At 30.1% G+C, this 11,550-nt stretch overlaps 1 protein-coding gene across 2 annotated transcripts; it reads left to right on the top strand.

Moving 5' to 3' along the window:
- The first annotated feature begins 260 nt into the window (after positions 1 to 260).
- On the top strand, positions 261 to 4,081 carry LOC130942038 (protein CHUP1, chloroplastic). Of its 2 annotated transcripts, none has more exons than XM_057870712.1 (5): positions 261 to 940; positions 1,013 to 1,329; positions 1,424 to 1,535; positions 2,957 to 3,088; positions 3,773 to 4,081. In XM_057870712.1, exons 1-5 carry the CDS (start codon positions 299 to 301, stop codon positions 3,902 to 3,904), a joined length of 1,335 nt encoding a protein of 444 aa, XP_057726695.1. In that variant the 5' UTR covers positions 261 to 298; the 3' UTR covers positions 3,905 to 4,081. The 2 variants fall into 2 exon arrangements, with proteins under 2 accessions (XP_057726695.1, XP_057726697.1); XM_057870714.1 differs by having other exon boundaries at positions 3,756 to 4,059.
- Positions 4,082 to 11,550: the final 7,469 nt, after the last annotated feature.

Below are 11,550 nucleotides of genomic sequence, written 5' to 3'. Positions count from 1 at the left end.
CCAAAGTATTTAAGGTTGCACCTAACATAGCATTTCTAAAGGCAGCTATCACTCAGTAGTGATGCCAGCAAACCCAAGTAATCTCTCCTCCATGACAAAAAATTTGTTATAAAGGCATCATAATTAAATCTTCATAGCAAAGAGCATTATTTTTTTGAAATGTCGAAATTACCCTTGTCAAAACAACTACTCCCAGCATGCCCATTATTTGAGGGTATTGTGACATGTATCTTAGACAAAACCTTACTTCAAAAGCAAGACCAAACACATAGAATTGACAGAGAGATATCAAATCTTTATGGCTATGTTTCTGATGAGGAAAGGAGAGAAAATGTTGAAAGAAGAGAGTGAGTCTGAGATCTTTTCACCAAAGAAGAAAATAACTGAAGTTCAAATGTCAAAGAATGAGTTACTCGAGAAAGAAAACCTGGAGCTCAAGCAAGAAGTGGCGCGCTTGAAGTCGCTGATAGTTTCGCTGAAAGCACACAACGTGGAGAGAAAATCCATGCTGTGGAAGAAGATTCATAAGTCAATCGACGACAGCAATTCAGATTCACAGCTACACAAAGCAGCCGTTATGGCAGAAAAGTGTCCTGAAAACCAGAATGTGCTTACAAATCAAGAATTCAAAGATTCACAAAAGGAGGGTTCTGTAACAAAGGTACCAAATCCGCCGCCAAGTCCGCCTTCATTCCTTCTTCCTTCGCATAACAAATTGCATCCCGGAGCGCCGCCTCCGCCTCCTCCGGCTCTGCTAAAATCATCCATGGGATTGAAGGCGGTGCGACGTGTTCCAGAAGTCATCGAGCTCTATCGTTCCCTAACGAGGAAGGAAGCCAACACGGAAAACAGAATAAACCTTAATGGAGGAATCCCTGCACTAGCATTCACCAGAAACATGATTGAAGAAATCGAAAACCGCTCGTCTTACCTGTCCGCTGTAAGTTGAGTTCCTAACTGAATGAATGGTTATATCTCTAACACGCGCTCTGAGACTGAAGCTTCTTTTCAGATAAAATGTGAAGTTCAAAGACAAGGCAAGTTCGTGAATTTGTTAATCAAAGAGGTGGAATCGACGTCGTTTTCGGATATTTCAGAGGTGGAGGCATTCATCAGGTGGCTGGACGGAGAACTGTCTTCATTGGTGGATGAAAGATCAGTGCTGAAGCATTTTCCACAATGGCCGGAACAAAAAGTTGATGCGCTTCGCGAAGCGGCTTGTAACTACCGAGATCTGAAGAGTCTTGAATTGGAAGTTTCATGTTATGAGGAGAATCCGAAAGAGGCTCTGCCTCAGGCTTTGAAGAGGATTCATGCGTTGCAAGACAGGCGAGCATGTACACATTTTAATTGTGATTATCTGAGTAAGGTTTTGTGTGATATGTTTGAATTAATTGTTATAAGATACGGCTTGAAATCGCAGGTTGGAGACTAGTGTTAGTGCTAAAGAAAGAACAAGGGAGATTACTACCAACAAGTACAGGAATTTTCATATCCCGTGGGACTGGATGATGGACACAGGCCTCGTTGGTCAGGTAATTAGCATATTATTATTAGGACATAATTAAATAATTTTTCATGGTTTAACAAATGATAACAGAGGCTAATAATAAGGTTTTGCTTCGGTGCAAAAGAATATGAGAAAAGTGCCGAGTTCTAATAAAGAAACGAAGGAAAAGTATAGGTAAACAATGAAAATATTAAATAATTAAATAATAGATATATTGGATGTTTATTTTACTAGTGTATGGATGGTTATTTTAATATTAAAATTTAGAGGGTTAATTTAGAGGTGTAGTGTGTTTTTATTTGATTGGTGATTGTTCATATTGTTCAACAAAGTCATTGTCCCTCTAATATTTCTCGAGAAGAAAACATTTTAGCGTCTCTTCAATGAGACACATTGTATCTAAAGACATTTAATTTGAATTAATGTATTTTATATTTATTATAATAAAAAAATACAGAAATACTAAAGACATTGAATTTGAATTAATTTATTTTATATTTATTATAATAAAAAGTACAAAAATATTAATAAAATATATAATTTATTTTTTATTTATTTTTATTTTTTATTAATTTTTTATAAGTATATTTTTTATTATTATATTTTTTATCCCAAATTTTTGAATAAAAAAATAAAAATAAATTAGATTTTTTAATTTATTACTAAATAAAATATAAAAACATTACATTTGTATGTCTATTTTTTGTATTTTGTTTTTAGTATTTTGTTTTATCTTATTTTTAGAACTAAATACAGTCCAAGTAATGAAGAATAAAAAAACATATATCTTATTTGTACAATAAAAATATGTATTAAAAATTTAAAATTATAAAATAAATTTTTTTATTAAAAATATAAAAATTTTAAAAGTTTAATATATTTATTTTGTATTTATTAAAAAAATTATACTTATATTAACAATAATTTTATAATTATCATTGTCTTTAAGGTATATTTTAGTTAAATCTTAAAAAATTTCTTGTAACCAAAATCAATAGAAGAAAACTATCATAGCACATAAAAAAGAAGTCACTTTTTTTAATAAAAATTAGAAAAGGGAAGACATTGACATCTATGCAAATCTATACAAGATGGTGATGTCTATTTGGTTCTACGCAAAGAGAACACTCAAGGAAATAAGTATGATTTATTGGTTTATTTGTAACAAAAAGAAAAATGTTATTAATCTATTCTCTAACCTCTGGCCTTTAAGATAGAACTAACCTGATCTAATAAAATCATGCATTGTGTAAAGCAGTTATTTTCTGTTTGATGGTCAATTTTACATAGATCAAACAACAGAAATTTAATCCACACATATTATCATTTCAACTTTTTGAAAAGAATATGTTTTAGGAGGCGTATCTAATTAGTAATTATTACACCATTTCAGGGTGAAAAAGTAAAAATTGATTTGGTTTATGTTTGTCTCATTATTCACTATAGATGAAGCTAAGTTCATTGAGGTTGGCAAAAGAATTCATGAAAAGAGTGACTAAGGAATTGGAGTCTCGTGAAGCATTGCAAGAAGATAACCTCTTACTACAAGGAGTAAAATTTGCATTCCGGGTACACCAGGTAGTTCCTAATGGCCATGTTTGGCTAAGGGTTGAAATTTGAGTGAAAACTGAACTTTCATAGAAGACCTCCATTTGTAATTTCACTTGTTGACTCATTCAGTAAAGTTCTTTTTTTCATTTTGTTTCCAAGAATGGAAATAAGAAATGAAAATAAGATTAAAAAGAAGGTAAAGTATATTTTTTGTTCTAAAGTTTGACAAAAGTTTCAAAAATACTTATATATTTTATTTTGTTTCAATTTTGTTCCAAAAGTTTTTTATTTGCATCAAATATACTCTCGACTGCTAAATTTTCAAAAAATTTAAAACCAATCTAACAATAATGCATGAAATGCTTGATTTACTTGTGTTGAGAGTTATTCTTATGAAATTGTTATTGAATTGGTTTTAATTTTTTTGAAAAATTAGCCGTCAACAGTATATTTGATGCAAATCGAAAACTTTGGAACAAAAATTAAAACAAAATAAAATTAAAAAATATTTTTAAAATTTTTATCAAACTTCAAGACAAAAAGTATACTTTATCCTAAAAAAATTAAACAAATTTTTATCACATAACAAAGACATTTATATTGCCCTTCTCATCTCCAAATATTTGGATTTTTTTAATATCCTAAATGTGTTGAAAACTTTAACATTTTTTTTTCTTATCTAACTCATGATTAGCTGCCATGGCATTTCAGTTTGCAGGTGGCTTTGATCCGGAGACCACACAAGCATTTCAAGAATTGAAGAGGGTTGGTGGTGTTCAGCGAAGCTATAGCAACATTATCAAATGCACTAAATTTGACAAAAGTTGTCAGAAACTTATGTAGTAAGTAGTAACCAAATTGTCTTCCCCAATGGAATTGACAAATATGTATATTCCTCTTCTGTTTATGTAATTTCTCGAATGCATTGCCTTGAGAAAACTAGGTATATGCTTTTTCTTTCTTTCCTTTTTTTTTTTCTAATAATTATGTTTAGTACACCTCACAAGATAAATCCTAATTTCAGATTTTGTGCTTGGAAAAGCAAACCTTTACTCAAAATAAACATCAAACAGTGACTATATAGGTTTTTTTTATCACTTATAAAAAAGGTTACTATTGAAAATATCATAACCAACCATCTATCTAAGAAGAAACTTTTTGTATTTTCCTCTTTTGCATATGTATATATAGTTTAAGTTTGATTTACTAACAGGATAAAGAGATTTACACATAATTTTTTAAATACTAATTTTAATGATTAATTACTTTTATTGATATAATAATATACAATTAATTATTTATTTAAAATTCTTTTGTTCTAACATTATATATGCTAGTATATCAACTTATCAAGAGATACTATTTATTGGTTTATTTTTTTATTTATTAAATATATATAAAAAGTAAATGGAATTAATTGAGATAGTAAATGGTTTATAATTTAATTGAGACATACACTAACTTTTCTCATATTTCTATTATATATATTAGTATATCAATAAGGACTAAAATATTTATTGATTCACTCTTTTATTTATTGAAATATGTATAAAAATAATAAAAAAAATTAAATTAGTTGAGACAGTAAATAGTTTATAAGTGAACGAAAGATCATGGGATTAAATCTTGAAATTTCTTTTTTGATAAAATATATACAGTCAAGAATATTATAGAAAAAAATATAGGACATTTTTTTTAACAAAAATAGAGACAAAAAAAAAAACTTTATCGTTATATTATCTTTTAAAAGGTAGTAATTTAGCGTTAAACATGTTGACATGACACATTATGATGTCAGCATGTATATCTCTCTCTTTCTAATTATTTTTTAAGAAAGTATCTTATATTTAATTATACACAATTTAATATTTAATAATAAAAATGCTACTAATTGTCAATTGTTCTGGCAAGGATATAACGTCCAAACTATACTTTGGCCTTCTGTTAGCCTCGTCTCGTCAGATAGCTTCGCCTGAGTTGACGTTATTCTCGCAAATCTGGATCCGAACGTGGTACTTGCAAAAGGAATTCCGACACTCAAGTCAGTAAAGGAGATAAAGAAGATAAGTAAAACAGGGAGTGTGTATGATCGGGAATATAATTCTAAAGTAGGAATATGGCTCTGAGGTATATTGCTTTTTGGGGATCGAGTATTTTTCTGGTGTCCTCTTGCTTATATTGATACCGTTTTTATAGACTTAGGATTTGGACTGTTCAATGGTTGGTTTGAGGGAATCTCGGCTTCATCCGAGATTCTTGGGGGAGTAATGTTTACATGATAAGCTTTCAGTTGACTGTGAGTTTGGATTTCTCACCATGACTGAGATATACGTCGATAGGTTCCGAATTAATAGGGCACGGTACACAGTCCCCAAGCTTGACTTGCATATTCGGTTTTATAGCAAGTTGAGCTTTAGACGACTTATATCTCGGTGTTGTTGATCCTGGTAGCCCCCAACCTCAACGATGCGTTTCAATAATAATCTGTTTGCGCTTAAAGCGTTATCTTGGGAAACATGCTATTTGTGAAGGGGTTTCTACTGTTTTGGGGAACGTGCCGTAATTAAGTCCCTTAATGACCGGATTTGGACCATTTTTGACCTAGGGTATTTCAGCGGTTAATCCTCTTGGTTCGCTCACTTTAGTTAGTGGGCTTGTAATAACGTTTTGAGCGCTGCTTGTTTCGCTTGCTCAAAAAAGTTTTCTCTTTTCTGCTTGTTTCGCTTGCTTTTAACGAGGCCGGATGCCCAATACATCAAATATCAAAATCAGAACTGTAAATATATAACCAATCTGATCTTTACTTATTTTCATCCTATCCTACTTTTAAACGTGCTAACAAGCGAACAACAGATCCAATCTCATCTTTCCTATCCTACTTCCAAATACAAGAATATCAAATCATAGCTAAATATGTTATCAAAATATTAAATTGCCAAACTGACCCAACCTTGGTCAGCACAAACAAAAGATGTCTAAGTTCAAAATGTCAAAACCAAATATTCATAACTACATAATGCTAAACCATAACTCGGTCAGCAAAAGCAAAAAGTTATCACGACATACCAAAAGGACAAACACGTTCAAAACAAAAGACAAAATATCAGAAATCAAGAAGAAGGAACATTCTCATCATGATCCTCCACAGTCCCATCCACCACCAGTTTTCTGTCGATCACTATCTTGGTCACATCAAGTCGGTCACAGTCAAACTCAGGGGCTAGGACAGCAATTTAACTAACGGCACGATCGAAACCAGAGGAGAACATCTCCATCCCCTCATCCTCATTCTCATGAACCTTGGAGGTCAGCTGACACTTAGAGATATCTCTCTCTTTGATCTCAGCCTGCAACAACCGAATTTGATCCTGCAAACGAACCACCTCTTCCTTAGACTCTTTCATTTTAGTTGTAACATTAACAATGACATCGTCTTTTTCTTTCGACGATTTCTCCAGTTTAGCAATTTTTCTTTTATACGACGTCTCCAAATCAGAAATCTTGTCCACAGCTGTCTGCTGTTCAGCTCCAATAAGCTTGGTGGTGCGACCAATGCACATTAAACGAGAAGCAACAATCTGAAAGACATACACCAAGTAAGGATAAAGCAGCAGAGAAAAAATAAGAGGAAAGCCGAAAGCAAAATAACACTACCTGAACAAACTTCCCAAGCCCCTCCATACCAACCCGATGAGTCATAAGCATGTCACCAGGATACTGAGACACCTTATCCGAAAGCTCGGCGAACGGAAACTGGTCACTCAAAAAGAATGAGAACTACTGCCAGGGATAAAGCCATGAAGCCTCCTCTGCCAATCAAAAGTAAGCTTGCTACCACCAACAGCCTCCCCACCTTCAGAAATAACCTCCAGAGACTTCTCAGTATCTTCTCTCTTACTCTTGTACGAAGATGCCGCCTGAGCAGTAGATTGGGCAGCCTCTCCACCGCCCTCCCTTGGAGTACCTGAGCCACCCATATTTCTCTCCTTTTTCTTCTTAAAAAATGACTGAAATCGAGAAGGGATAAGATGGGGGACCCGTCCACCTACAAACACAAAACAAATATATTAGAATAGAGTACAACATCAACACAATTGACAACAGACAAAATATTACCTATGTAGGTTTTCAAACCCTCACTATCACCAGAGTCATACAAACGCAAAAGCTCGGGAATAGACAGACACTCCCCAGCGGCAAAGCTTTCAATTAGGAAATCTAAAAAAGAATCTTCTTCTTCACTCCGCTCAGTAGCCTCTAGGATTTGCCTTGGTTCAGAACACCAATAAAGGGAGAACCTTTCAATAAGTTCATCGTCCAAGTAAAATGGGTACTCGGCCTCAACCGACCAAACCTTAACGACAAGGGATTTAAAGTTTTTAAAAGAAGATTTATAAAGCAGAAAAAGGGAATGACCAGGAAAACTACTAAGATAAACCCACAAGCCTTTTCGAACACCCTTCGACTGAAACAAAGAAAATAACACCGATAGAGAACAAGGGAAAGCAAGAAACTCCATCAAACACTGAAAGGTGCGAAGAAATGCCCAAGAATTTAGATGTAATTGAGAGGGAGCGCAGTTAAGTTGAGTCAAGACATCACACCCAAAATCGGAAAAAGGAAAACGGACGCGCAATTCGGTTAAGCAAGAAATATACATATAAAAGTACTGCCAGTCGCCCCTCCTTTCACAAACTCTATCCTTGCCAGTGCAGGGGAGAAGCTCAACTAACGCACCAGAACCATCTTTCACAAATTTCAAATTCCCCTGTTCACCCATCGACTCTATACTCGTATAAGACGACGAGCGGGTCCGAACGTCATCATGCACCCAACGATAAGGGTCATCTTTCTTTACCTCAACTACTTTAAGTTTTTCCTTCTCTCTCTCTCTCTCTCGCCATTACAGAAAATAGAAACAAAGATGATCAAGAAAGGGAAACTAACCTTTTGAAGGCATGATGGGTCAAACGAGGAAAAAGAATTCGAAAGAGCAGAGTGTTGGAAGCGCAACAAACATTATTACAGCCCACTAACTTAGTGGAAGCAAAGGTAAAAACCGCTCCCGTACTCGAAAACCCAAGTGGCAAAAGGGGAAAATTAATTAACACACAGTTCACAAAACAAAAATCTTTTACCCTTTCCCAGCGTGGCCCATATCTCTACCCCACCTATTTCCATTATAAGTACACAAAAGTCCAATTTAAAAAAGCCCAGTCCAACACAAGAGAAGCCAAAAATAGTAAAAAAATAATAATAATCTGCATTTGTCGAACATAAAGCTTGCCTGCCGCCTTTAAGGGAAACAACGCCAGCCAAACTTGGGGGCTATAACGTGTACCCCATAATACTCGGAACCGAAGTTAAAAGCAAAACTGACCATATAACTCGAAAAACAATCAAACAGAGCAAAAACACAACTCAAACACGACTATGCACTAACGTCACTTCTAGACGGTTACCATCAACAACGGCACAGACTATCCAGCCCAGAAAATCGGAACGAGCAGAAGGAAAATAATACTTCACTCGTCTATAAAAACAAACCAAATAACTCATAAGAGCTCAGGTCATACATACACTCTCATTCATTTACTCTCGTTAATTTCTTGAATATTCTCTTTTGACTTGAGCGTCAGAGTGCTTTATGCAGGTGCTCTCGCCGCCGTGTTTCGGAATATCGAGGCTAATTTCGAAGGTTGTCTCCAGGATGACGTATAGCTCTCCCCAAAGTTGAGCAGTCGCGAAGGGAATAACATACCTCGATTGAGCCAGAACGGAACATCAATTATTTTTTTAATCATTCTAATTTATATATTTCTATATTAATACATGATTTAATGATTTCTAATCGATATCTTATTCTATTAAAAAAATCAATCATATGATATAAATTGAAAATATAATGTATTAGATATTTTATTTATAAAAAAGAATTAATTACCGAAATAATTAAGATATAATGAAGTATTAATATTGGATATAGAGGATTCAATAGGTAGAATTGGAAGGAAATTTAATAATATGTGACACATTTGGATACAAATATTTGAATATTTTTATAAATCTATTTAAAGAAAGAATCAATCACAGAATATAATTGAAATATTGTAATGTAATCAATTTTTTTAGAAATTAAACAATAAAAATCAATAATAGGTATATATATATATATATATATATATATATATATATATATATTTTTTTTTGAAGAGATAGAGTTTAATAAAAAAAAAACTTGAGAACAAATAGTATTTTGATACAAATTTTTAATAGATTCTTTTGTACTAACCAATTTAAAAAAGAATCAATTATCTGATATAATTTAAAATTGAAAAATGTAATAAATTAAAAATTTTATTTATAAAAAATTAATCAAAAAATATATTCTAAATATAGTTAGAATAAATTAATTATGAGTATAGATATTTGAATATGTAAGATTGAATAAAGGAAGAATAAAAAAAAAAAATAAGAATGTAATGAATTAAGACTTTTAATTATAAGAAAAATAATCAATTAAGAGATGCATGTAACTAATATCTATATGAATCAAATTATTGATATAAATATTACAGAAAGATATACCCTAAAATTCTGTGATATGACATATTTTGATTTATGTTTCGATTAATTCCTTTCTATATATTTCTTTAAAGGAAGAATTAATCCTCATCCTTGGGTATATAATAGAAAAAAAAATAAAAATATAATAAATTAGGTTTTACTAGCTATATCTTTTTATAAAAAGAAACAATTAAAAGAAATAATTAAGATATAATGTAATTATATGGGTAAGATTAGGTGGTGTGAAATATGATAATGTGATATTTTATGATATATGTTTAATTTTCAAAATGATTGACTTTAAAATGAATATTGATGGATGAATATATAAAAAGAAAAATGAATTGAGGGTGAAACAGTGCTATGGGAATTTGAGTAAAGAAGAAGAAATAATTTAAAACGGCGAAGAAGAAACAGAAATAAAAAAAATCAATATACATGATGATATCAATTAGCAATTATTTTAGAATTTGATGTTAGTTGAGAAGAAATATAAAAAGTGAATTTATAAAATAATTAAAAAAATTAACTGTAATATTTAAAATTAATTTTTTATGTTGTTAAAAATTGAGTTATATATATAATATATAAATTGAGGTGTTTGCTGAATAAATATTGGTTGAGCAGCATTTTTATTTCTAAAAAGAAGGGTCTATAAATTTGTAACATTTTAACAAAGAATATATATATATATATATATATATATATATATATATATATATATATATATATATATATATATATATATTAATTAGAGAATCAAATCGAAATATAATAAAAATTGAATCATGGAAATTGAGATTTTGAATAATAAGTAGGGTTGGAAGAAAAATTTGATAATGATTCGAATTAATATTTTTATATTTATTTATTTAAGAAAATAATAATATAAATTTTTAATATTTTTAATTTTTAATATTTATTTTTTAATATTTTTATTTTAGTCATTTTATTTATAACTACAATATTACATTCTAAAATGTTAATTTTTATTGATCATATACGAATATGTAATATAAATTTGTACTTTTTAGTAATTACTGAAAAATATTTATACAAAATATAATATAGAATAATAAAATATGAATAATGATTAGAAGACTTAATTCATCTTTCTAATATTTAAATGAGCAAGAATTAAAAAAATATATATATATTATTTTTTAAAACATTAAAAAGATAAAAACTGCAAAATTTTATTTATTTATAAATAAGAGAATAATTAAAAAGATGAGTTAAGATTTTTAATTATTTTTATACTAATTAAATAAATTAATAAAAAATAATCTTAAAAAAATACTAATAAAAACATAAATGGAATATATATTAATGTACGGATGCATATACTAGTTGTCATTCCAAGACTAATCTCAACAATTAAATTCTTGTAGAAATTAAAGTCAATCCGATTTGGTATAAACTAAAGAGGTTTAGTATCCAAAAATATTGAAAAAAATTAAAAAATTAAATTAAGTATATACTTAAATCAGTTATTAAAATTAATTATTAATATATGATACATATTAAAATATAAAATATATATTAAAAAATAAATTAAATTATATATAATAATTATATTTGGACTAATTTTTAGTGTGTAAATAATATTTTAAAAAAAAGTTAGAGAAGAATAAAAAAAAGTATATTTTTCAAAATTTTTTAAATTATTTAATAAAATATAATTTTTTGTCATTTAATACTTTTATATATTTTTTAATTCTACTTAAAAATATAAAATAAAAAAAATTATATTTTACCAAACAATAAAAAAAAAAAAAAAGTGGAGAGTATCCATTCGGATAAAAGACTATGCGAGTTTTCCACGTCCAAGTTCGCACTGAACCAAAGGATACCTAAACGTATTAAACAACACACTCACCAATCACAATTTCATTCCATACACACACATGGAAATCAATCAT

This window comes from Arachis stenosperma, chromosome 7 (genome assembly GCF_014773155.1).
Source record: "Arachis stenosperma cultivar V10309 chromosome 7, arast.V10309.gnm1.PFL2, whole genome shotgun sequence".
In the NCBI taxonomy this organism is placed as follows: domain Eukaryota; kingdom Viridiplantae; phylum Streptophyta; class Magnoliopsida; order Fabales; family Fabaceae; genus Arachis; species Arachis stenosperma.
This window is presented reverse-complemented; position numbering and strand designations above follow the sequence as displayed.

Bases quoted from the DNA above. Each gene is read 5' to 3' on its own strand.
- LOC130942038 (XM_057870712.1), top strand. From the start codon at position 299: ATGGCTATGTTTCTGATGAGGAAAGGAGAGAAAATGTTGAAAGAAGAG. The intron at 1,330-1,423 runs GCGAGCATGTAC...TTGAAATCGCAG, and splicing joins ATTCATGCGTTGCAAGACAG to GTTGGAGACTAGTGTTAGTG. The intron at 1,536-2,956 runs GTAATTAGCATA...TATTCACTATAG, and splicing joins ACACAGGCCTCGTTGGTCAG to ATGAAGCTAAGTTCATTGAG.